Raw genomic sequence first — 27,146 nt, 5'->3', positions numbered from 1 at the left:
AATTAATTAGTTGACAAAATGATCTCACCTCAGGGTCCATGTAGTAGCTGTACTGCCTTATTTCTGTCATTATAACACAGTAAATACCAACCAAATCCTTCTGTTACACCATCTTAAGCTCATCTTCCATTTACATGACAGAATCTCCAAAAATGTCCCTCAGTCAACCCTAACATCCAGATACACTCACAGAAATGCACCAGCCGGAGTCTGTGCATGTACATGCGTGCACATAGAGGCACAACGGTCCATGAATTGAAAAAATTAATCGATAATGAAGACATTTTGTTAGTTGCCCCCCCAGTTATGGACCTGTGTTGTTGTCAGTGTGTAAAGACTTGGTGACAGTCTCTTTCTGTGTGTGTGTGTGTGTGTGTGTGTGTGTGTGTGTGCACCTTGTAAGAAGTGGAAGCGCGGCTCATTCCAGGCCTGACCCTGTGGCATCGGTCTGAGTGGCTGGTATTCCGCCTCCTGTTTTTGCTGGGAAAACACAAGGGGAATATTTGGCTGTCTGCTTATCTCCTCCGAGTCCCACGCTGGTAGACAGGAGAACACACACTTCCAGGCCTTTGTGAAGTGATTTCCCTGCGCGAACACACATGCGCACGAACGCACACACTCGACGCACACACACGCAGAGCTCCCTCCATTCACCCGCGCTTATCTCTTCCTGGTTGTCTGCATCCTGCTACTCAGCTGGAGATGACACACACGCGTGCACGCACGCACACACACTCGTAGGAGTGTGCGCGAGCTCCCTACGCTCACTCAAGAGTCATTCATGCTTCCTTCCAAATCAGTGTTCTCATAAAATGCTCACACAAACGGAGCGAAAGCTAAACAAACCACGAGGTCCGAGTGACTTCAGGAGTGACCCAAGAGACCGGCTGCCCATTCTCCTCTTCACATACAGACAGAAGGGTATCATAGCAGTGTGCAAGTGCATGATGTGCATTTACTCATGGGTGTGCATCTCTGAACTCAGACGTTACGGTGCAGGATGTTCTGTTTTGTTCTGGTCATCATGCACAATCCGAAGCAGTCTATTTGGAAGCAACCGCCAAGATGAGGCTCAACAAATCCTGGAGTGATAAATTATTCTTTTCTGTCTGGACACAGAGTCAGCTAGATAGTAAATTTGTCGTTTTTCGTGTCGACTTCATGAGCACTTAAGTAGCAGGAATAGTTACATCACAGTTTCCATGTGGAGCTTGAAGCAGGAGCTTCCACTTGAGGGACGATCTCCACCCTGCTGCCTACATGAAGTGGTTTCATGTTTGCTGAAACTCCTTCTGATGTTCAGATAAAGACCGGCTGCTAAGTATTAGTGTGGTGGGTGCTGATGTTATACGTGACATCACTGTTGTCTTTTTTTTTTTCCTTGCATGTATAGTGAAGAAAAGCATATGTTGCCAATTTAGTTGTTTCCAGTAACTCAGGAAGTTTGACATAATTTGCATCCAAACAGTTTCAGTCTCGTCTCTGCGCCTCCATCGGAGTTTCTCCAACATTTTGTAGGGTCTGGTGACACTCCACTCGAAGCACATGCTGCCTTAAAAAGAGCTTTTTCAGTATGTTTCAAAGTCATGTCGAGTACAATGATGCATTTGGTTGTTTGTGTGAGAAACCTTTGTACTGCACCATCTTTGGTTTGTGCAAACAGGGTAAATGTCTGTATGTTGTGAAAGACTAAAAACAGCCAGTATAACGAGTGTATGGAGATTGGCTGTGGCTGTTAACCTGTTAGCAACATGTGCTACGACCTCGCATCACTCTCATGAATCAAACAGCCAAACACCTGCATATTACATGTGTGTGTTCTGCAGCCCTCACTAGAGACTCTTTCTCTATCTCATGCCCCCCGTACATTGATGAAGTATATTTCCCCTCCAGCAGTCACCAGTCAACATGGACGAAGGGACCAATTACTGCACATTATAACACCCGACAGCGGAGGTCAGCACCTCTGCTGCTGCAGACAGATTGAGAAAGGAGAGTAAAGATAAATTCACTTTTTAATCCCAAAAGTTGACAAAATGAACTCTGTGTTGTCAAACAGCTCTGAATCAGAGCAGGATCTGGTGTGACTTCAGCTGTTTATCTCTCCAGAAACTTCAGCTCTGGCGCTCTGTGGCGCCCAGCGGCTGTCTATCTGCGAGCGACGTTTCCGTCCCCCCACACTCTGCAAAGTCCAGCAATTTGTGCAAATTTTATGTTACAATTTGATATCTTCTACTCAGGTTTTTTCTGTAATGATTATGGTGCACGGTGTCATAGCTGGTAGTGATTCAACTTGGATCCACCAGGGCTGTACAGTGCGACAATTTCCGTCGCATTTTCTACTAAAAATCATTCTGTGGGAAGAGAAACATGCATCCACTAGCGCAAGTGCGAAGGTGTTGCGCTGGTATCATGTCTAAAAAAATAGTGGGGAAAACTAGGCTATATTACTGTCTCTTGCCCTATTCGTCAGTTGTTGGAACAATGCTTCATGGGAGTTGTAGTTCTAAGTGTGTACTGACCTTCTCAATCCGAATACAAAAGAACTACATTTCTGGGTAAACGTTCCCGCCCTTGCTGATCTGTGCCGGGAAACTGCGACTTTTGTATAATTTTTGTGACAAATCAACCGCAACAACTAAGAACACCAAACCTCAGTGGTTAAAAGATTTCACCTGGCTTGTATACGACCAGAACAGAAAGGCAGTGTTTTGTAGGTGTTGTATGGCGGCAGGTGAACGGACGGCCATATTTAATTCAGACCAGCACAGACAGTTCACTGATGCGCACTGAAAATATAACACTGTTGATTTTTCATGTTTAAAAATGTTTAAATTCATCCTGTTGTGTTCAGGTGGAGGAAAAATGAAGGTTAAAGAATCAGTTTACTTGTTCAACAATTTCTTATCAGTATCAAATTTAGTTTTTTAGCAAATTTAATTTAGCCAATAAACACGTTAACTAACTGTGTGTGCTACTAAACTTGTATTTGTGCTACTAAAATGTTTAACTTGCTAGCACCAGTGCTACCACCTAAATAAGTAAGCGTACAGCCCTGTAGACATACTGTTCAATTCAATTTAAAGTCCAATTAAATGAGAGCTTCATAGAAACAACATGTAAGCAGTCCTTCTGGATTCAGGTGGCGTTTTGTTGACTGTCAGGGTTCGTGCAGCTGCTTTGAAAGAAGTTTGACCAACACTTTTGTCTTCTATCAGTGTGCTAGGCGTGTCTTAAACAGCTGAATGTGTGTGTGCCGGTGCCCATGTGTCTCGCATGTGCGCTTTTGAGTTTTTCATTCAGAGAGTGAAGCCCACCATGTCGTGACAGTGAGCTGCAGCTACTGTTCACCCCTTCCCCCATTCCTCAGTAGGAAGGAAACTAGAGCAATGTGTGTATGCGTGTGTGTTTGACACTGTGGCTGCGTTGTGTGTGTGTGTGAGCTAGAGGCCGAGCGGTCTCACTCATATTATATTAAACAGGATTTTCCCGAGCAGAGTGCTCCTGCCACTGAGCTTCCGAAGTCTTCCTCAGGATTCCCGCCTCAGCACAAACTCGGCGGCCGCACTGAGAGCCGACTGTTTGTTTTGGAGCATCATTGTTCCGGAGCTGCAGAAGCCATGAGTCAGCACCGCCGTCACTCCGCCCACCTACCACGCATTGCTCAATTATTAAATGTCTGGCTGCTTTTATGTCACCTAGCTTTTCCTGATGGTATTTATAGCAGCGAAATCATTCGCATACAGCCATTATTGGCGGAGGAAAAGCCACCGTCTGCTTACAGTCAAACTCGGATTTTTTTCAGCTGTCCACAGTATTGCAGGAACCCAGCTGTGGCCACAGATGCAGCCTCCTCGCACCGTATGATGCACACTTACACACTCTTAGCTACGTCCGTCAGTCTGATATTTTAGCTCCTCACAAGCCTTTGACTCTGTTTGGCGTACAAGTGTAAAAAGACAAAACTGGATGTAGCCCACAGTTATCTATAATATGTCCTTGGTCCAGCTGCCCTTAACCGAGCACCTGTAGACAAAGCATGACCTGAATGACTGAGAATCCTCATCCCCCTTGCACTCCTTGCCATCGTTGTGCAAGCCATCACAGTGCACAGAAATGCTTACATTGTAACAGTAACCTGCCCAGTTTTTCCTTTTGACATTGCTTTTATCTATTTCCATAATTTAGCAAAATGCAGCTCAGCTTCTGCTAGAATCAGCTAATTCTTCGGATGTCCAGCAGTGCTATCCATCGGTCCTTGAAAGTCATATGTGAGACCTGTGTGCAGCCAGCCCGCCACAACAAATGTGCAATTGTGCAGAGTTTGCACAAGGTGGAGCATCATGGCAAATATTATCTGCCATACAAAGCAGCTAACTAACATGTGAGAACCAATCACTGTAATCACTGTATGGCTTTTCTGATCAGGTACGTATTCTCAGCCTTTCTGAGGTTTTCAATGCTTCACCAGGCCAGCTGATCAAACACATGTGCCAAAATGAGGACAAAGAGAGCAGTTTTCGCAATGTTTAGGTTACCTGATATTACACATGTGTGGCGTTCATGTTTTGATGAGGAGAGCACTTAAACACCAACACGCAAACATGAATCCACTTAACAAGGTGTCTTTAAGCCTGGCCGCTTGGTAACAGCTGAAACAAGTGATGAACACAACACGGACGTATCAGATTGAAGATGATTTGCTTATTTACTCATTCAGCAGTAATAAAGTAACATGATGCAAAGACATCAGTCCTCTAATGAGCGAAGCTATTCAGTCACACCTGACGTACAGACTGGAAGACATCCAGAGCAGGACTGTCCTCCACCCACACAAAAATAGCATTGTTCTCTGTTATAAATCTTTTATTTGATCTTTGCTCATTGCCGGGGCCCTGGGTGCACCCCCAGGACACCCTGATGGTTAAATCGAGCCACGATCGTGTCCCGTCACAATGTCTGGCCAAGTCCGTGACCTGCTAGAGAAGAATCGCAGCGTCCCAGTAATGTGATTAAAAGGTTACACCAGCTCTCTCTCTCTCTGTGTCATATGATATTGTGTTATTTCTGTCTCATACTGAGCATTTCTTTGTCTGTTATCCCCTTCAGTTTATGTGGTGGAGTGCTCTTTAAGCGTGTGCTCTTTTGAAGTTGCGGATGTTCCTTTTACTTTGCCTTGAATATTGTAATTATCTACGTTTTGGATGCACTGTAACAAACAAGGACGGATGTTGCAAAGTAAATCATAAGTCTTTTTACTTTAGGTCAGCTTCTTTTTACCTTTACTTTGTAATTTCACTGTGGCTTCACGATGATATTTTGGTGCATGCTGCACCGCTGGCGCTTGTGTTTGGTCTGATGTGCTCTTGTCAGGTTGGAGAGATTGCACAACGAGCACACACAGTTGGAAACGTGGAGATTTATGTTTCAAAAATAAAAAGATAAATCTTCTCCTTAGGAACTGATTGCAGGATGACAGTATTCCCCCCCTTATTGGATTTGTTTATGATCAGATTGGCCTTTATTTCCAGGTGGTTTCAGATGTCCAGTTGTTTGCCTCACTGCTCTGCAATCTGTGTTTATCTGAGTTCATGCAAGAAACTTTGCTTATCCTTATCTGTGGACAAACACACACACACACACACACACACACACACACACACACACACACACACACACACACACACACACACACACACACACACACACACAGTGATGTGTCGGTGTAGAGGTGTGTAATTGGGTTTTTGTCAGTGTCTGGGACTGTTTAAGCCACCAAAAATGAATCATTAGTCATTGTGTTTTTGTTACTCAGGGTGTTTTTTGAACTCTGACATCACAGATGCATTATCCTTAAGTCTGCAGATGCACGTTAAGCATCTGTTGCTTCCAAAAGTCCCACTTTAGCTTGTCTGTGTTACTGGTAAATTGACAAGTTTTTAATTACAGTTTCAGTTAGATTTTCATCTTCATTCCTACATGATCACACAAACACGAAGCTCTTTTGTTCGTGACTATTTCGTCTCATGTCACAGGAGTTGAGATTATCCCATCCTCTCTTCGTCTGTCTCTTTCTGTCTGACACACATACTTGCAGGAGGGTGGGGGTGTGAACTTTTTGAACTTGGACCGAGCTTCTGCATTTTTCTTTTTTTTCTTCTCTAAAACCACATTTCTGACCGATGACATTACCGACTCCAACATCTCTTCGCATTGCAACACCTTAGATTGCCAAGTGGCACGTATTTATTCCATCTTAAATACTTGCAAAGAAAACTGTGAGCTGTAATCTCAACTTAAAGTGATGCTTTGCAGTCTCTCCACAATGGACAATGGAGACTGTGGTTAGCTTGGTTTGATGGATTCCAATCCAGAGAAGTATCAAAACACCCATAGAAATGTACACATATGCAGCATTGAGCGATGCTAAGATTGTGCAGAGGCAGGAAGTAAAGGTGTGAAGGGTTTGGGTGGTGCAACTGACTTACATGCAGGAGACCAGAGGCTGTGCACCCTCACAGATCTGGAATCAGTGTTCATTGGCTCATTAGCCTGATGCTGCACTTTCTATGATCCTAACAAAGGATGAGTTAAGGTTTAATGCATATTTACATACACAGAGTGAAGGTATGCAAAAGGGAACAAAGGTCGAGTCTCACATTTTGTTTAGTCAGTCAGACCAATGAGTGAGTTGGAGGCAGATTCTAGCCAGTGAGAGGCAGGTGTCAATTAATCAATTAAGTATGTTGTCTCAAATACTAATAAATGTCCATTACAGTCTTTCAGAGTCAATGGAGGAATTTTTATGTCTTATTTGTCCAACAGTTCAAAAAATCAAAGATACAAAGAAATCCTGTGAATATTCACAATTTAGAAGCTGGAACCAGTAAATTTTGGGCATTTTTAACAACTGTATTTGGCCATACTCTGACAAACAAATGATGTGCAGCTGCAGCACCTGTTGTTGCTCAGAAAGGGTTAATAAGGGACAAGCAGCTTCCACAGTGATTGCTTTTCGAGAAAATCCTCAAACGGGGCCGAGGTAATCTCTTTTTGATATTGCAGTACGTTCACCGTCACAGTTACATACAGTGTAATAATATCACACAGGTGGAAGGACTCATGCACATGTTCACACACACACACACACACACACACACACACACACACACACATCTTAGCCCACCTACAGTGTGACCTTATATTTGCTTAATGAGGAGCTTAGTGAGGTGTGTGTGTGTGTGTGTGTGTGTGTGTGTGTGTGTGTGTGTGTGTGTGTGTGTGTGTGTGTGTGTGTGTCTCACATACACCCCAGTGAGTACAGCATGAGTGCATAACTCAGCAGTGTTCAGTTCTCTGCTGTATTGTACTGTAGTCCTTAAAATGTCAAAGGAACAGAGAAATCTTTTATTGTAGCAAGTAGGAGGGATACTCTATGTTATTTTCTCTATCAGTATATATATTTTAAACATCTCTGAAAGTAGATACATATAGTGCAGATCTCTACGTACAAACTCACATGTTTCTGTTCACTCGTGTCTCCAGCTGTTACCAGTTCAGTCACTGCAGGGCTTGTTAAAGATATGCTATGCAGGAGTTGGAGACTACAAAAGTAATCCCTGTCTGTCATCATTTATGAAGAGTGTGGTGGTGTATTCATCTGCAGGGATTCTGCCCTCTGCCTATAATTTTTATTTTTGTGTTATTTTGCTGTGTTTGGGACGTTTCTGAACTGCGACCTTTGGGCATTTGGTGTGTAGCGTCCAGCCAATAACAGCACGACTTTATGAAAAGGTAGTGACCGGACAGACTGTAAGCAGCAGGTATCCCAGAGGAAGCTCTGGAAATGGCGGATACATTTCTGAAAAAGGCAAATATAGCGAGACGATACGACGAGCGGACAAAGCTTTTTGATTGGGAGTTAGCTTTCAGCCGCTGACGAGCTCTGATGGATTGTTACCGTGTCTTACTTCATACTTCATCGGCCCCAGCAAGTGCCAGTGAAGTACACGCTTGTGCAGTATTGTTCAGGTGTGAGTTATGTTTCAGTACACGTTGTTGCATGAGGATGAGCTGAAAATGTGTCAGCTCTCACACACACACACACACACACACACACACACACACACACACACACACACACACACACATCATCGCACAGAGCCGCTGTTTGACGTTTGTTACCCGGCTGCAGGGTAAACTTCTCTCTGAGAAGCTGATCAGTACAACACAAACTCTTCAGGCAGTAAACGCCACAGTCGGAGGTGCTGGATGTGTGTGAGGGAAGTCTTCCTTTCACTTTGTGTTTGGTGCATTACTCTTGCCTGTGTGTGTTTGTGTGCGTGTGTGTGTGTGTGTGTTTGCTGCAGTGCTCCTGCTGAAGGGCGAACAGCAAGGCCCTGGTCAGCATGATGTAGGTCTCCTGGGACGTCCTGGGTTTTTGGATCAATACTTCTCCTCCTGCATCTCCCTGCCTCACTGTCCTCACCCACTGGCTTGACTTTGGGCTATTTATGGCATCTCTATGGATTAACAAGACCCCAACAATCAATGGGCCAAAGTTACTATCACTGTACTCTCCCTCCTCTTCTCGCTTTGTAGCTCTGCTTGTGTCAGCTCCTTTTCTCTGGAAAACTTTTAGTCCTTGTAGTTTTTCTTGTTGTCCTGAAATATCTGAAACTACAAGCTGCGTAATGTCACAAACACACTGTCCCACGAATAGAAAACACAGGCCAGGGGAATATCAGGTGCAAGGTGATTCGGTCTATTTCTGTATGAGAAATCACACAGATAATGACCTTTTGCAGGCGAAGTGTGAGTTTCTTATAGGTGTAAGTGGATTTTTTTTTGCACCCATTTGATATTTTTGTGGCTCGCTATGACACCACTTAGGCACAGATTGCAGTAAATGGGAGTGTCAGTAAAAATTGTGTTGCCCACAGTGCAATTTGGGGCAAAACCCCCCCCAAACATTTGTACCAGTGACTGTTCAGACCACATCTTAGTACAACTTCTGGTGTAATTGTGTTATTTTTACGGCTTTCTATGGCCCAGACACTCCAACGCCAACCTCTTCAGAGTCAAATAAACCTCTTTAATATCTGTCTGCTGTACTTTTCGGCCAGTGACTCACTGAATGCAGCCGTTTTTATATCTCTTAAATGAAAGAACACACAAGGGGAACACATTTTATTGTGCTCCACAGTGTGCCGCTTCATAACTATGTGAATAACAGCTGCAGATATGTGTCACAAAAGCTTTGTTTGCATTACAAATTGAACAATACATGAATAGAACTGATGTGTTCGGTGGCTACCAGGACATCACTGAATGCAAAGTAGTTTGTCGTCTTCAGACCTCTTTTACTTCTGCACCTGTATCCACTCTGTGATGGTGTGCTAATGAAATGTCCAAACACCTGTTGGTCATGTCCAAGCATGTCTGCAGAATGAATCTGTCCTTGCACCTGTGTGGCCTTGCAGTTTGATTCAGACAAAGAGGGCACTGAAGAGACAGCATAGTTAATTAAGGGTTAGGGTTACATGCAAATGTTGAATAAAACAAACAGTCTGAAGGTGTTTTATCTTTGTTAAAGCCATATGTGATAAGATTTTTTCACATAATTTCTTCAAGGTTTTAGAGTAAACCGTTCAGTGTTACATCATCTTGTCCACATCATAGATTTTTATGATATATAACAAGAAATAGATATAAAACCAGTGAGAATTAGTACATTACAGCAGCTCTATCCTTTATATCCTAACGTTATCCTCATATCTATATAGCCCAGCGATCATACACCACCATTCAGCAGCACACGCTTCCACTCTGCATCTGGTATCATGATTTGTAAACCATCTGTAGTCATTGTGGTTTGCTCCTCACTGCAACAATAGCTCCGAGTCGAGCACAATGGCACCCTGACCCCCCATTTCCTTTAGTGGCAGTCCTGATTAGCTAAGTGACAAGCTTCTCCCATGCCATTGTTAATGTATTAGTGTCTTGAATCCCCGTGGAGGGCAGTAACTCTGCTCAGCTAATCATGTAGCGATGGCAATCATGCAGTTGTTCATTGTTAGAGGCTGGACGTACATATGGACGCAGAGGGAGGGGGAAAAATAGAGAAAGTGGGTGAACGAGGGATCCAAGATGTGCTTTGTCTGATGCTGAGGGGTGTGGGACAGAAACACAACCACATATATATGGCAGGTTTTAGTGTTGTGCTGAAAAAGGATGAGGATGAGCAGTAGGGAAGGAAAGGTTTGAAGCAAGGTGATGAAGAGAGGTGAGCAGATGAGGCATGCTGTGGGAACAGGAGGGAGTTTCAGGTTGAGAGAAAGCGTTCGTAATGTCCAGCATATACAGTCCACACCACCACTGTCGGTATCAGTGCAGCAGTCATTTAATGCTTGAATACACATTTTTTTGTGTATAACAGATCATTCCCTGCTTTATCTACTTCTCAGCGGGTGGGAATTCAGAGGTCCGTTATAAGAAATAAACTGAGTTTCGTTGTTTCATCTCTGAGAACACTGTACTGTTAGGATGTATGTTACCTACATTTCAAAATAAACACGCTGTGCTTTGCTTATTTAAACAACATTGAACGCTTTAACCGGTTCAGTTTCATATAAGCTTCCCCCTCTAAGGCTATCGCTAGTGGGTTTATCCCTCGTCCTGCAGGCATGCGAGGGATAAGCCCACTAGCGATAAGGGCTGCGCCTGTACTCAAAATCTGGAGTTATGACACCTAATGAACATTTCTGCTTGCTGCTGATTTGTCCACAGTGCAAACTATGTTATGAGTCGTGCGCACAGTGCGTAATGAAGGGCAGGTTCGTGTCAGTGCAGTGCACTGAAAGAGTGATTGGTCGCTGGAATCCTTCAAGTTAACATGGGCGTCCAGCAGTCTGAGTTTGTCAAATCAAGTGGGGATCTTCCCAAGTTGCAAATTCTTTCTATGTGTTTCCACAGACAACAATGTCTTGCTGAGCAGCAGTAATAACAAAATACCCACTTGATTTGATACGGCTGATGCCTCATATTGGCCTTGGCTGAACTTAAAAATGCATTTTTGCACAGAGTGAGGACTGAGGACTGAGGACTCTGTCCCCTTCCACTTCCACTGGCATCACATGAGAACGAGACCGCGAAGAGGAGGAATGATGACAGCGACCAGTAACTGTTTCAGGGACACATGTTGTTGTAAGACAGACTTGATGAAATGTGGACATGTGCTTTCATGGCTGTGGACAGTGAGCGGGAGTCTCTCTGAATCTTTGAGCCAGATCGTATGGAAAAGGGGAGGAAAGGAAGACGTGAGGATGAGGAGGAGGGGACAGTGGTGCCACTTCCCAAAAGGCTTACACATGGCCTGATATCAGACCACTGTAAGACCACCGGGGTCGGGTGTGTGTGTGTGTGTGTGTGTGTGTGTGTGTGTGTGTGTGTGTGTGTGTGTGTGTGTGTGTGTGTGTGTGTGTGTGTCACAGAAAGACCCGGAGCGTAGGATTGGGAGGGAGGGAAACAAAGCTGCGCTAAGCTCTCTGGGCTGATCTCAAACACAAGTTTCTAGGTATTTGAGTGAAGTATTGGGTGTGTAATCGTAGTGACTGAAGCTGCGACGCCTGTGGTACAGCAGTGTAGCTATAACCCAGAGGTTTCAATCGATGACTTCACCTCTATTGGTAATGAAAACACCTGAGCTGCTTCCTGGTGTGTGAACTGCAGCCTACAGCCTGAGCTCTGCACTGGAGGTCTTAGTGGATCAAACAGTTCGTACTTGAGCTGAACTGAAAGTCCAAGCTTGAACAGCCTCGAAAAACAGCAACAGCGGGACATCAAAACACTGTTAACCGCAAACGACTGTTCAGATCCAGTCGTTTTCATAGCCCACTTGTTGAAGAAAAGTGGTCAGTGTGCACTACTTGGTCCAACCACAGTCTGTCCACTGCGTCATCTGGGGTTTAAAGGCACCGTAGCCGAGCTATTTCCTGGTTCCTGGTTCACTTCGTTTTATGAGGCTTTTATGAATGACAAACACATAATTATCAAACTGCACCCAAAGAGCAGAATAAGACACTTTTTAGTGGCACATCTGTCTCGTGTTGCAGCACAAAACATGCAAACGATATGCATAAAAGACGATATAAGTTGTTAACTTACGCCTGGAAAAATATGACACACCTGCTTGGACTTTTAACTCACTAACCAAAACAACAGCAGCCAACATGGCCGCCTCCCACCCAGAGTGCACCGCTCCAGAATTAACAGGAACGATATCAGGCTTTTCTCGCTTCCTGTTGGATCTGTTACAGTCTTACTTTTGAGATAAGGCAGATCTGAGAATAGAAAGCAAGACCTGTTGGGTCAAGTGTGTGAAGTTGGTGTCTGGTGTTTGTGTCAGTTTTGTTCTGGTTTCCATAGTGATCCACTGTGATTTTTAAATTGTTTTTGTTATTGTTGTTTTGACTGGACCCCAAGAAGACTTGCAACCACTTCATGGAAGCTAATGGGAATCCAAATAAAGAAAAAAGCTTGAGTTTGAACCATAAAGCGTGTAAATCAGTGACAAACACACACACCGATCTCGTTCCAGTGACGCTTCTTATCCAGACGAATATCAAACTGGACTTTTGATAATAACAAACTTGTCATTTCCAGAGACGATGTTGCTGATTTTAGTGATTCTGCTGTTGATTGTGATCGTAACAGAGGGTTTTCTCTTAACTTCCAGCTGTTTTCTGGGGCGACATCGCTTTAGACGAAGAGGACCTGCGCATGTTTCAGATTGACAGGACGATAGACCTGACGCAGCACACACGCATGCACACACACTCCCGGCAGGGGCACACATCTGGTAAGTGGACTCAGCATCTCACTCTCACTCAGTAATCATCGTGTAACGCTCTCTCTCACGTTTCCTCTCAAACTGTCTCGCTATCCGTCGGCTGCAGAGTGAAGCGGCTTGAGTAGGAAGGAAGTAGACGGGGGCCACCTGAGGATATCAGCATTTATTGTGCATTGTTCATGTTTGATTCTTGGCTCTTGTGTGTGTCAGGTGGCCAGGAGGAACATGACATTTCTAAGAAAAGAGGATCTTTATATCTGCTGCTGGAGAGGATACGCAGGTTTGGCTTCGGTAAGGAACCTAAACTTTATGACACGCGCTGATTCCTGTTAAAATGACCGGACTGGTGTTTCTTCAGCCAATAAACTACAACTCCTCTGTGATTTACATTACTGCTGACATACCACCTTTGTCCATTTACTTCCATTCATAATGAAAAGCAACTTCTCTGCAGAGATTTGAAGCTATGATTAGCAGCTATGAATGCTCTGCCAAAGACAAACTTCAAAAATTCACTGATCGATGATACGTTTCAAATCATGCAGGCTGATTTTAATGCATAGTGAAATGAATGGAAGTGAATGGTTGCGTGCTGATGCGTGATGTGAAACTGAAAAATGTTTGCGGGGTGAAATATCAGCTGTCAAACCAATTTATCTACCACGTGCTTTTCAAGAGCTATTTGAGCTTCTTTAGCGATCTAACTCTAATATTTGCATTGCAGCCTGCTGGCCTTTGCAAGAAGTTATTTTGGCTCATTATACAACTTGCAAATGGTTGGAGACAAACACTGAGTATTTGCAAATCAACATTTGAGAAGTAAATAAACCCTCCCAGACTCAAAGTGGCATGCAGAGCACGAGAGCCTTGTTTTTCTGCCAGGATGTGAATACCGCTTTGATCACGCCAACCACTGGCGCTTTTAGACTTTATTTAATAAAGAGTGTCCATTTTACTGTTTTGTCTATGTCAGACGGCTCTCCTGATGAAGGCTACAGGCTGAAATGAGTCAGTTTTATAATGAAGAGACAATTCAACCCTGCTTTCCTTCTTAACGCTCGCTGATTGTGGGCTCAGTTGCACCTCAGCCACAGCTCTACTGACATGCAACTACACAATGTTTGAGTCACTTTTTTTTAGCACAACTCACTTAATTCAGCATACATTAGAAACCTTAGATTAAATGTTGAATAAATACTGCAGAGCTATATCTGTCTGAGTTTATTACCCTCTGATCTGAGAACAAACTCCAAAAGGTCGCATATAATAAGAAACAGTGTGATCCAATAATCTCAGAGCACATTTATGAACTCATATTCATAATAATAGACCAGTGATGAAGTAAATGTAGGCTTGACTGTTGTTTCTCTCTCCTCGCTCTGTTAGACTATCTCCCCAAGAACTCCAGCAAGGGAGCTGCAAGTCCCAAGAGCCAAACTGGGAAAGGTGGAAAGACTGGGAACGTCGTGAAGAGCCGTATTCCCCGAGCGGCCACGTCCCGGGCTGAGAGGATATGGCCTGGAGGAGTCATTCCCTACGTCATCGGAGGAAACTTCACTGGTAAGCAGCTCCACTGGACCGCTGCCCGCACCGCTCAACAGCAAAACACACAGCGACGTGTGATTGTGTAAACGAAGGATGTGAAATATGTGTGTTTCAGGTAGTCAGAGGGCCATGTTCAAGCAGGCCATGCGTCACTGGGAGAAACAGACGTGCGTAACGTTCATTGAGAAGACAGACGAGGAAAGCTACATCGTGTTCACCTACAGACCCTGCGGGTGAGTTCGGTGAATCTCTCTGCGTGTGTGTGTGCGAGTGTGTGTGTACCTAGAGTTCAGTGGTGACCTTGTCACAGCGAGAGACGATACGGTCACTCAACAATGGCTCCACTTTCCTTCCTGTCCTGCTCCTGTTTCCCCATCCCACCAATCACGCCGCGCAGTCGACGTTTTTGTATGTTCGTGCAATTTTTTTGCTCGTGCTCTGCAGAAGTGCATTGTTCTGTTGAGTGGCAGCACGGCGGGGTCATAGTGTGTTTGTACAGTGGTGGCACTTCACCGACTGGTTGTAAGTTGTAAGGCTTTGGAGCGGCTGACATCAGGATGCTTGGGTTTGTCTCTCCAAGCTGCTGTTGTGCAGACGCTTGAAAGAGGATGTGTAGGATATTTGATACGAGCGCTGGAAGGACAAGTTGGATAAACTTGTTAGATGATCAACAGAAAATGAACCAGCAGCGTTTGTGATAATCGATTATTTAAAGTCATCGGTCAAGCAAAAACAAACAGTCACTGGTTGGAATATCAATCGTGAGGACTCGCTGCCTTTTTTCTGTATTTCATTCAGAGGTTTTGACTGTTAGTTGCACAAAAGAAGCCAATTGAAGACATCACCATCGGCTCTGGAAACCCGTGATGGACATTTTTCAGTTTTCTGATAAGCTTTCGACCAACAGTTTATCACAGCGTAGAACTTACTTCTCCTGCAATCCAGCCGGGCATATATTCATATCTTTGGAAGTCTTTGAGCCCTCGACCACAAGTTAACAGGCCTGAGTATCAAACCTCACTGATGATTGACGAAATGTGTCCACAGCGCCAAGTACTGAAAACTATCAAGTGCCAAAAGCATCGGCTGTCAGGTCACATTTGTGGTCTTGTTTATTAGTTAAATTAAATCATGGTTTTAGATTGTACTTTTTTCACATTATTCAAGTTCTTGCTTGGCTGCTTGTGCTTAATATTAACTGAATATTTGATTGAAAGGTCTGCGTGTTAACTGATGATGCTGGCCGTATCGTGCCCTGCGATAGGCTGGCTCCATCAGAGATTAGACACTTTAATCTGATGTATAAATACCCTGCAGCTTGGATGTGCAGCTTGTGTGATGGAAAGAAACGGAGAGATGCAGAAAAATAAGTGATAGTTCTTGAAAGAAACGTTACATTTGAGGCACCTGTTGTGGCTGAAGCGGTCGTGCTCTTAACTATAGAGCTGCAAATGCTGGAAGCAAAGCGTCTATCTACTCCAGTGACTCCTGAGCCTTACCCTGCAATCAGCTCGCTGGATAACTTTAATCAGATTTGCGGGCCTGGCACGGACGTCTCGGCTAACCAGAAAAAAGAAAGAGTGTGTGTTTGTGTTCTGTGAGCAGCGATATGTGAATTCTCACAGCTTTTTCACGTCGGGTTATGAAACCGCTGCGTTATCGGAGCGTTGTATGTAAATAAATCCTGCCGCTTTTCCTCCGGTGGACGTAGTACGGGGCAGGAAATCCTGAAAAGACTCTGTGTGTGCGCGCGCGTGCGTGCGTGTGTGTGAGAGAGTGTGTGTGTTTCAGTACAGCACTGCTCATGCTTTTTCCACTGCCAAACGTGGAGTCAAAATCATCCGCCTGTCTCCCTGCCATCTACTAATCATTATTAGGTGTTGTTCCTATGTGGGTCGTCGTGGCAACGGGCCCCAGGCTATCTCCATAGGCAAGAACTGTGACAAGTTTGGCATCGTGGTGCACGAGCTGGGTCACGTCATCGGCTTCTGGCACGAGCACACGAGGCCTGACCGTGACGATCATGTGACCATCATCCGGGATAACATCCAACCAGGTGAGACTTAGTACCCAGGATGCAGCGGGGTGGACAGCAACGAAGTACATTTACTCAAGTACTGCACTTAAGTACAATTTTGACTTACCTGGACTTGGACTTTTTTTCTTTTCATGTTACTTTATACTTCTACTCCTTCTATTGTGCTTTTACTTCATCATCATCGTCATTTAGTTACTGGCTACAAACAGAGTTTTACAAAGTTTTACACAACGTCCCAACTTTTGTGGAATCTTACTTTATATACATTTTCCTTATTGTACTTAAATACTACAAGTAACATTATCAGGAGTACTTGTAACAGGGTATTTTGGGGGTTTGATAGTCATATTTTTACTTTAGCAGAGGATCTGAATACTTCCTCCTCCACCGGTTGGAGTCGTTCAGGGTTGTTTCCAGCTGGGGACGTTTGTGGACGTTTGTGCAGGTTTTTCAAATTCTCACTTGTGTCCGGCTCTGCGTGTGTGTGAATGAGGCTTTTAATGACTGTGAAGTCACCTCAAGTCTCTTCTCCTCCCACGCACTCGTCTGCACCACAGCGCAATCTGACAGGTGTTAAATCACATGACAGAGCGGTGTGTGAGACCTGACCGCAGTTTTTATTTAGAAGCATGTTGCAGAGCTACGTACGCTACTGTACTGGACTTCAGTAAAATGCCATATCTACCCAGACTTCATCACTTTGATTCTGTTTTTTTGTGTAAAAAAATGTATTTCCTGTTTGCGTTAATGGTAGCACACTAAATGGTTACACTAATGCTGCTGTCCTTGCATGTGTGTGCATTCGTATGTGAATATGTGTGGTTCCCAGGCCAGGAGTATAACTTCCTCAAGATGGAGCCAGGGGAGGTCAACTCTCTCGGGGAGCCATATGATTTTGATAGCATCATGCACTACGCCAGGAACACCTTCTCACGGTAACCCGCGGCACAATCGCTCGACTCGTGTTAAATTTATAAAACAGATCCGACACTCAGTCTGCCAAAACAGATGTTTCTCAACTTTAAAGTCAGCTGTGTAACTTTGAGAAACGGTGACCGTTTTGGACTCTCTCCGTGCTGACGTCGTTCAGTGTTTTGGGGTGGAGCTGACAGTTAGAGCTACGCCTGACCAGCTTTCATCACCCAGGGCAAGTTAAGGCTCAACGTGTTAACAATTAAGACAGAAAGAGCTGCAACTGTTCTTCTTCCTCCGGACAAAGTGAATTAACCTCCAGACGTCTTTAATATTAACTGTGTTTATCATGGTTATTGCCGTGCTGTGCTTGAACAACTCTTTACTTTTATTAAGCGACCAATGTGTAACAAACAGAACAGATGTCCTGCCCACATGTGTTTGGGTGACTTTCTGAACATGTCGACAGAATACTACAGGAAACAAATTCTAAGCCAGCCAGAATGTGTAATTCCGTATAAACTAAATGCTAATATATTAGTATTTGTACACTATAACTATAATACAGATGTTAAAGAAATGTGCCAGTAAGGCAACTAGCAGAGTTTCCCAATCTTTTTAGCTCATGACCTGTCAAAACAATATCTCCTTGTCACCTTCTGTCACTAGAAGTTGTCTTCTGTTTCTGACAAGTTCAAATAAAAAGTATTTTTTTCTGTTTTTCCATATTTCAAGCAATTATAGTCAAATGCACGCATGCAGCAGGCAGCTCTAAAAACCCACTGTTTACTACCTGCTCAGCACCAAGCAGCAGACAGACACTGTTAGCAACCAGCTGGTGAACATAGTGCAGCATTTAGGAGCTAAAAGCTAGAAATGGCGCCTCCGTCAGGGGTGGTGGAGACCAAAAACAGCAAAAAGGGGCAAATATTAGATTTACATTCCCCGGGTGTCCGGAAACACGATTCCAAATAAATGATAATGCTGAATTTGTAAATAAGTAATGTTTGCACTCAGGTTTGCCATGTCAACTCAGAATGTGATGAAATGTCAATGTTGTGTTTGCAGCTTGTTACAGGTTTAAACCACTTTCAGAGACCAGAAAAGCTAAAATCATCTTGTATTTCAAATGCCAGAATATAAGAGGAAAGTCTAAATTAACACATTTTGTGCAGCAAAACACGTTTTTTCTCATGACCACATAGACTCGTCCTGCATCCCTTTGTGGGAGTTCTCGATTCTCAGGTTAGAAACCGCTCAGTGTCTGAGTTGTTGACACTTACAGTTATAACACACTTGCTTTGGAAGAAATTATAAGTAATTGCTCACCAGCGCAGTAAAACTAATGGAAACTTGCATGAAATCTGTTCCCGTGTTTGAGACATCTCCACCATCTTACAGTCAGCCAGTTGTTTGGCAGCGAGCGCCGTTACGGGTTTGCTTTCTATGCCTCCAGCTCCAGCTCAAACATCAGACAAAAACACAAACACAGCATCAGGGGGGCGATCAGTATTCGCGTTGAGGTGACGTCGCTCTCAGAACATGAATTATATTATTCTGTTTTGAGTCAAAATGTGCGTGCGTGTTGTAATCTTTGATTTGATTTCCTCGAAATCTGAGCATGATGTGTGTTAAATCTCACTTTTCCTCCCTGAAGGGGGATGTTCCTCGACACCATCCTTCCATCCAGAGACGAAAACGGCGTCCGGCCTGCTATTGGTCAGCGGACCAGGCTCAGTAAAGGAGACATTGCACAGGCAAGGAAGCTGTATAGATGTCCAGGTACTGATACATTTACTATGAGACCACCGTGTGTGTGTGTATGTGCGTGTGTGTGTTGTTGAAAAAGAAGATGACCTCTGTTTATCTTTGGTGTAAAATTTTCCCGCCCCAGCATCCTCCGAGGCACAGAGGTGAAGTTGGGTAATTTGTTTTTCCATGTGTTTCTCTGTTTTTGGGTCTCACACACACACACGTCGCACACACACTCTTCCCATGAGTTCTTGCGCACACCCGTGCTCCTCTGGCGTCCGCTCTGTCCCTGATGTACGGCTCTGACGTGATCCGGATCTGCTCTCAAGCCGATCAAGTCGCAAAGGTTTACGATCGTGAATGCCGGCGTCACATCTCGGCCCACACACATGCACACGTCCCCACGACGAGTTCACGCTTTCGCTCATCGTGTACGCATGACGCACTGTATCCGAGACAAACATTAAATAATATCCGTCGTCACTCTCGTCTGCTTAAATTCACCGATGTCACATGTAAGTCATTTAATCTATTTGTTAATGTTAGTAACTACATATTTATTACAGTATAAATGTTAATCTGTTATGATTCTAGAGAGAGCGACTGTGTTGGTGCGTCCCAGCTGGAAATAGATACAACTTCACCTTATAAGGTCATATTTGAGTGATTCCATATTCACTGACAGATGAACAGAGCCCCAGGGCATTGTGGGGGAAAACAGCATGCATGATGGGATAGGAGGGGCGCATTTGGCTAACCTCCTTTCGAGAGGGAACGACAGCGTTAAACTCAGAATGTGGAGTAAAGAGAGCAGCATCGTCCGATAATTTCCCACCAAGTCCGTCCAGCTGTACTTGTTTTCTCTGTCGTCTTCATCGCGATCAATTTGAAGTCGCTCACGCTTGTTCGCGTACAGAAAAGCCTACGACCGGGGTGTGTTTAATGTTTCTGCTCAGTGGTGATGAGGCTTAATGACTGTGGTCGGACCTCACATGCGTACTGATACACACAGGAATACAAACACGCACGCTGCAGCCTCCAACATGCAAACCTCAGACACGCCAAAGACAACATGAAACATGAGTTTGTTTGGGAGGGTGATTTTAATTCCTGTGCTGCTTTCCGAATCGGAAATACTGTACATGTCTAACAGTTTCCACATGCGCAGATCACATATTATAGAGTGTATTCTGACAAAATCCACTGAAGTATATTTATCTTGTTAAATCGGCAGTAAAAGATTGAGAATGATAAGCCATGAGTTCTTTAGTAATGCACCGATTCTAAGTGTCCGTACACAGCTGAAAGGATTATGCACAACAGCAGGACTCACCACAAAAATGTAACCCCATCTCTGTGTGCGCACGTGTGTGTGTGCGTGCATGTGTGTGTGTGTGTGTTGTAGCATGCGGAGAGACGCTCCAAGAGTCAACGGGCAACTTCTCGTCTCCTGGTTACCCCAACGGATACCCATCGTACACACACTGTGTCTGGAGAATATCTGTTACACCTGGAGAAAAGGTGGGTGCACGCACGCACACACACACACGCACACAGAGTTGTGTGTCTATTACACTGACTTACCTTCATTTCCTGGAAACTTACCCTAACCAAACATAACTTGCTGAGCCCTAACCTTAACTTAAGTCTCATTAGTCTCCTAAAATTTGATGATTTGCATTACAGACACTTGAATTTCGTCCCCTAAAGGAAGCTAATGCCCACAGTGTGGCCATGTAAACAGATTTATGTCCCCACAGCGTGAATAACACAGGTTCACATGCTCAGACAGACACACAGCAGCACCCTGCAGTGCTGTGAATGCGCATGCAGTAACAATAAGACACTGCTGACAGCCTGACTGTGTATTGATTATATCTCAACACCACAGGTACCGTCCTCTTCCTCTTTTCTGCCTCCCCTCCTCTGATCTGCAAACATCTGTATTACATACCTCAAATATTGACTTTTGCTCCTTCAGATCGTTCTTAACTTCACCACCATGGATCTGTATAAAAGCAGTCTGTGCTGGTATGACTACATTGAGGTTCGGGATGGATACTGGAGGAAAGCTCCACTGCTCGGTAAGATCAAGAAAGCGCAGGCCAAAATACAGAAACGTGTTGTGAGTGGTACAGATGACAACATCATCTGTTTCCAGGGGACACTGAAAAGTGACGAACGTGACTGGGACAGGCTTGATTCCCTGGTTTGGGACTCATGAAGTTACTGACGTCGTGTTGAAAAATGAGCTAAACTGTTGTTTTGGTGGGACAACAAGCGTGACCCAGCCGTGTTCGGGCGTGTTCGGGCGTGTTCATCATTTTTTAGTGTCCCCTGGAAACAAGTTTCTGTTATCGTCTTTACTACTTGCAGATTTTCTGTTTTTTGTCATGTTTTGTTGCAGCTTTTTTCTAAATGCTGCACACGTGTCGTCAAATCGGTGATGATGTTTTCTTAATTTGCTTGTCTTTTTTTCTACTTGCATGTGTTTTGTCCAGTTGCATTGTGTTGAGCTCTCAGGGCCACCGTAGCAAGGCCACGGTCAGGCTGACAATAGCACAATATCAGTCATATCGTATGAAATGTATTTAATGGCCAATTCATTGTTTTGCCAGCTGACACTGCTTAGCGTTGCAGCAAAATTTGTTCCAGGGTCAAACTTTTTAGCCGGATGATTCTGTGTATTTTTGCCAGAGTTGTGCGAACATGCGCTGAAATGATTGAGGAGGCTGTGTTTTATGTGCGGTCTGAACAGAGACTCTTCACAGGAAGAAGTGCGACGAGGTTTAGAAGTGTGTTTCTCAGATATTTCACGTCACACTTCTTACGCAGCTCTGGGTTTGTTCCTACGTGTGTGTTTTACAGGCAGGTTTTGTGGAGACAAAGTTCCTGATGTCTTGATCTCCACTGACAGCAGGATGTGGATTGAGTTCCGCAGCAGCAGCAACTGGGTGGGAAAAGGCTTCGCTGCTATTTATGAAGGTAACTCCTCTGCCTGAGAAACAAACAAATAATGAATGAACGCGTCGGAATTGGCACGATTCGTACATACTTGAGTTTCAGGCGGTGCTGGTCAGTGCGGTTAATGTTAATGCATCCTGTCCCTCCGTCCGTTCGTCCGTCTCTCTGTCCTGTGCAGCGATCTGTGGAGGGGAAATCACGAAGGACTCAGGACAGATTCAGTCTCCCAACTATCCCGATGACTACAGACCCTCCAAAGAGTGTGTGTGGAGGATCACTGTGTCAGAGGGATACAATGTCGGGCTCAGCTTCCAGGCCTTCGAGGTGACTCACTCCTTATGTGTGTTTGTGTGTGTGTTTGTGTGTGTGTGTGCGCACGCTCTCTCATGTTGTGTGTGTGTGTGTGTGCTCAGGAATGTCTGGGTCAAATTTCACGCTCGTATGGCCGCTAGAAAGTTAATAACAGTGATGGTGCGTACGTGTGTGTGTGTGTGTGTGTGTGTGTGTGTGTGTGTGTGTGTGTGTGTGCGCGCCTGCGTGTGCGTGTGTGTGTACAGAGACACACAGCAGGCAGTTGAGGATTAGTTGTGTAGTTTGAGCACTGTAAAAATGTCAGCGTGCTAAATGACTCAATCTGTCTCAACCTGATTTCACACACGTCGGGTCAAAGGACAAAGTTCGCGTTCACTCAGGAGCCGAGTTGAACCAGCCTCACACACTGTTTGTGTTGTGTTCTATTCTATTCTATTCTATTCTATTCTATTCTATTCTATTCTATTCTATTTGTATTACTATTATTCTTGTTGTTCTGTTCTATCATATTTCCTGTTCTGTTCTACTGTGCTCCTGTTCCGCTCTTTTCTACTTTATTCTATTCTGAGCTTTTTGTTGCTGTTATGTTAATAATGTAATATTCTGTTCTTTTCTATTGTACTCCATTCTGTTCTATTCTCAGCTCTACTGTTTTCTAGTTTATTCTAACCTGATCTTTTTGATACTGTTGTTATATTCTGTTATTCTGTTGTATTCTATTTTCTGTTCTATTCAGTCTGTTTTATTCTGTGCTTATCTTTTCAATGCAGTTCCCTTCTGTTCTGTTGTATTCTATTCTGTTCTTTTCCATTGTGTTCTACTCCATTCTGTTGTTGTTTTATTCTACTGTCTGCCTGACAGGCTCTAAGAACCATATTCTTTAAAAGAGGTTTCAGCCGCTGCAGCTCCACTGACGATGTTAAAGGATAGAGGGATGTTGTTATTGTAGTTCTTCGGTCATCATAATATTTTGCTCCCAGACTGCACTGATGAAATCTGAGGGGTAGTAACGTCGGTACAGAGGAGGAAGCATCAGGAGCAAACCTGACAAAGGGAGCGTGGTTGTGCTGCACAAAACACCAGATGTGTTACGTCACAGAGATATTTGATGGCGACGTTGACGTGACTGTAAACCTGAATGTTTTTGTAGATCGAGAGGCACGACAGCTGCGCTTACGACTACCTGGAGGTCCGAGACGGCCCTCTGGAGACGAGCCCTCTGATCGGTCGATTCTGCGGCTATGACAAACCAGAGGACGTGCGCTCCACCTCGCACACGCTGTGGATGAAGTTCGTCTCGGACGGGACGGTCAACAAGGCTGGCTTTGCTGCTAACTTTTTCAAAGGTGCGTGTGTGTGTGCGTGTGTGGGTGAGCTGATTGTGTTTTCTCAGATGGCTTTTAACCAAAGCATTCTTTATGCGTGTGCAAATATGCTCTGACGTGTGTTTTTCAGAGGAGGATGAGTGTGCCAAGCCAGACAATGGCGGATGTGAACAGAGGTGTGTAAACACTCTCGGCAGCTTCAAGTGTGCCTGCGACCCGGGCTATGAGCTAGCTCCTGACAAGAAGAGCTGCGAAGGTAACTGTGCCTGCGCATGTGTGTGTGCGTGTGTGTGGAATGCTGATTTCATGTTTGTATGTGCATTCCTTTGTATGCCCGTGTGTGTTTCTGTAGGATATGAGTCTAAGCCATCTGAAAAAAACATCCTCCATCAACAGGAAAAAACATCTCTCTGACACAAAGCCACATGCCTCAATGCCACAAATGCTGCGAAGGTCCTTTAATCCCACGAAATAAATTAACTACCCGTAATGACCCACATACTGAAACAAGCCACTTATGACGCAGAGAGAGAAAATGCTTTGCTAGTGGAATATCCAAAATGCGGTTTTGCTGTGTATCTTTGAAGAGCAGTTGTTTTTTTGGCATCTCCAGTGAAGAAATGTGTGGGAAAATGATGCAGAAAGTGGATTTTCAGCTGCTAAGTCTGCGCACACAATTACAGTGGCATTTCACCATACCTACCTCAAAAATGAGAAATGTTTGGTCATCTGAAGGAGAGGCAGAACAAGGTCAAATACAACAATAATCACTGTGGTCAAGAGGAACAACACGGCAGAGCAAGAAACTGGGTTGATGCTTGAGGAGAACCTGTGGTTAACTCTGCAGGTGTTTTTGACTAGCTCGCATCAGGTCACGCTACCTACTTCCCCTTGAAGTGAACAAACATCAGCAGTACGCGTTTGACTCTTCCTTTGAGCTGAATCTGGTTCCTCTATGACAAATATTCCCAGAGGCATCATCAGCCGACGACGGGCCTGTTTGTCCTCCACATTCCGTGTTGAACTACGTCACATCCGAAGTGGACCCCTCCTGACTCACATCAGTGTAGTATGTTCATTAACAGTGTGACACTAAAATCTGCTCATTGCTCAAACCCAGCTGCTCAAACTTGTTGGGAACATTGTGGATTTGACGGGTTCCAGGCTGAACCAACATTTCTAACTTTTAAAAGCAGTGCATTTCAAATCTAAATTGTCCTGGCTTGGCTACGCAGTGACCAGATTCACCACCGCCCGCTCACGTCCAGTGCGGTTTGGCGGGCTCCTCCCGCTATGATGTCAGATAAAACAGATCAAAATTCCTACTTTTTCAGCAGTTCCGTCCTGGTGTCCCGTGTGTCTCTGTGTCTGAGTCGTTCGTTGTGTTTCCAGCGGCGTGCGGCGGTCTCCTCTCCAAGCTGAATGGGACCATCAGCACGCCCGGTTGGCCTAAGGAGTATCCACCCAACAAGAACTGTGTGTGGCAGGTGGTCGCTCCCACTCAGTACCGCATCTCCATGCAGTTCGAGGCCTTCGAGCTGGAGGGAAATGAGGTGAGCACGTCCGTGTGTTAATAAAAGGATGCTAATGTAGTCGTCACCTTGTCGATGTGTGTTACAAGAGCCTTATGTGTGTGTCCAGGTGTGTAAATACGACTACGTGGAGGTGCGGAGCGGCCTGTCGTCCGACTCGAAGCTGCACGGTAAATACTGCGGCACTGAGGTCCCCGAGGTCATCACGTCTCAATACAACAACATGAGGATAGAGTTCAAGTCTGACAACACCGTGTCCAAGAAAGGCTTCAAGGCTCACTTCTTCTCAGGTAAGACACCTGTGTTACATCTGTGTGTGTGTTTATGTGTGTGTGTTAGTCAGGGGTGGGCAGCATTTTGTTTGGAGCACTGAGCGTACAGACTAACAATGAAGACGTTTATGATGCTGCAGGATCTGTTTGAGAAGCGTCTCGTGTGAATGTTGAATACTTTCATTTCCCCGATGGTCCAGATGAAGTCCAGAAGCCGGTGCAGATGATTATGTTGTTCTTTATACTGAAAGTGCTGCTCGAGTTTTGACCTTCTCAGACTTTTTCCCCTCTCCGTGCACCTTGGAATTTGGGGAAGTTGTGCCAGAAATATCTACTTTGTTTCTACGATACTTTAATTTCTGCATGAATTTGGCTCGCGGCTGGAATTCGCTGTAACTGACGTAAATCAGAGCTGCTGCCCTCGTCGCTGTAAACATTGAGATTTTTGTAATAGCTCACCCAGAGCTTTGCTGGTGTTTAGAGTTTGCCCACCGAATCTCTTCACTGGGCTGCACCAAATAGTCAGTTTGCAGGGCTGAACTTTCCATCGCTAAAATACACTGAAGTTAGACGAGCCTGCAGCAGCCTGCAAAATTGTTAATTGGCAATGTTTTGTCAGTTAATTACATCTACAATAATCCTCCTTAGTGACTGCTCCGTGGTTAAAACGGTGAAGTTTAGACATCTATGAAAGGTTAAGGAAGGACCATGGTGAAGTCTCTCAAAGCCAGCTGCTGCTGTTGTGTTTTGTGTCTTCTGCCCACCTCCACTGTGTGTGAATCTGTGTGTGTGTCAGCTGTTATTGAGTATGTGTGAAGATGTCCGTACGTGTGCGCACACCCCTGTGTTTTTCTGCCTGTGTACGTGTGTCCGTCTGTCACGCTGTGTCTCCTGAGCCTCCACCCGCTCCCGGGCCTCCTGCACCCACCCTGCGCTCTGCCCTCTCTCCCTCAGACAGGCTGGCTCTGTGTCCAGAGCGCATGATTGTGTTTGAGTCATGCCAGGACATAAAGCGCAGCCGCTCTCCCGCTCGTGGCCTCGTCAACAACAAGCCGGCAACCTCGTCAAAGGTCAGAGGTAACAGGACCTCACAGTCGGTCTCTGATTGGCCACGGTCTACCGTGTGATGAGGGAATGGATGGATCCTGTTTTAATGGATCATTGTTGAATCCATTCTCCTCCAGAGGGAAACATGTGCTCTGTCCCATTTTCATGTTACATACAAATAGTACTGAGTTTCAACTGGGAATGGAGATAATACAGTATTAACATTTATCGCCTTTAGAGAAGAGATTTACGCTCATGAAGAGTCTGATCTGCTTTAATGGTCTCATACAAACAGCAGAACACAGTTCACTGGCCTGAATATATGTTTGATTATTTCATATGATTTATATCATTTTGTATGCGTTTACCATAATTTGATCTATTTTTATAATTTTATACAATTTCCCTGTTATTGTTTCCAGTAGGCACACAAGAAATGGATGTACTGTAAAGCAAAGAATTAATGAAAGTCAGTCAAACTGCAGCTTTGGGAAGCTACAGCCAGTTTTTTTTGTGTGTGTGTGTGTGTGTGTGTTCCAGAAATGTCACAACTATCCACAATTTATTTCATTTTTAAATGAACTGAACTGAATTCAA

General features: G+C 44.5%; 1 protein-coding gene across 1 annotated transcript in view; it reads left to right on the top strand.

Annotated features, from left to right (window-relative positions):
- The window catches only part of tll1 (tolloid-like 1), a 45,660-nt gene that overhangs the window by 5,110 nt on the left and 13,404 nt on the right, over positions 1-27,146 (top strand). Inside the window, exons 4-18 of the mRNA XM_070977771.1 lie at positions 12,737-12,859; positions 13,061-13,141; positions 14,237-14,410; positions 14,511-14,628; positions 16,273-16,451; positions 17,263-17,368; positions 19,003-19,127; positions 20,503-20,618; positions 21,079-21,181; positions 21,966-22,082; positions 22,240-22,385; positions 23,524-23,719; positions 23,829-23,954; positions 25,091-25,251; positions 25,340-25,520. Coding sequence (XP_070833872.1) covers positions 12,737-12,859; positions 13,061-13,141; positions 14,237-14,410; positions 14,511-14,628; positions 16,273-16,451; positions 17,263-17,368; positions 19,003-19,127; positions 20,503-20,618; positions 21,079-21,181; positions 21,966-22,082; positions 22,240-22,385; positions 23,524-23,719; positions 23,829-23,954; positions 25,091-25,251; positions 25,340-25,520 — 2,052 coding nt within the window. The remainder of the gene's footprint in view (positions 1-12,736; positions 12,860-13,060; positions 13,142-14,236; positions 14,411-14,510; positions 14,629-16,272; positions 16,452-17,262; positions 17,369-19,002; positions 19,128-20,502; positions 20,619-21,078; positions 21,182-21,965; positions 22,083-22,239; positions 22,386-23,523; positions 23,720-23,828; positions 23,955-25,090; positions 25,252-25,339; positions 25,521-27,146) is intronic.

The sequence above is a fragment of the Chaetodon trifascialis genome, chromosome 2 (assembly GCF_039877785.1).
Source record: "Chaetodon trifascialis isolate fChaTrf1 chromosome 2, fChaTrf1.hap1, whole genome shotgun sequence".
Classification (NCBI taxonomy): domain Eukaryota; kingdom Metazoa; phylum Chordata; class Actinopteri; order Chaetodontiformes; family Chaetodontidae; genus Chaetodon; species Chaetodon trifascialis.
Note: the sequence above shows the minus strand (reverse complement) of the source record. Positions and strands in the feature narration are given on the sequence as shown.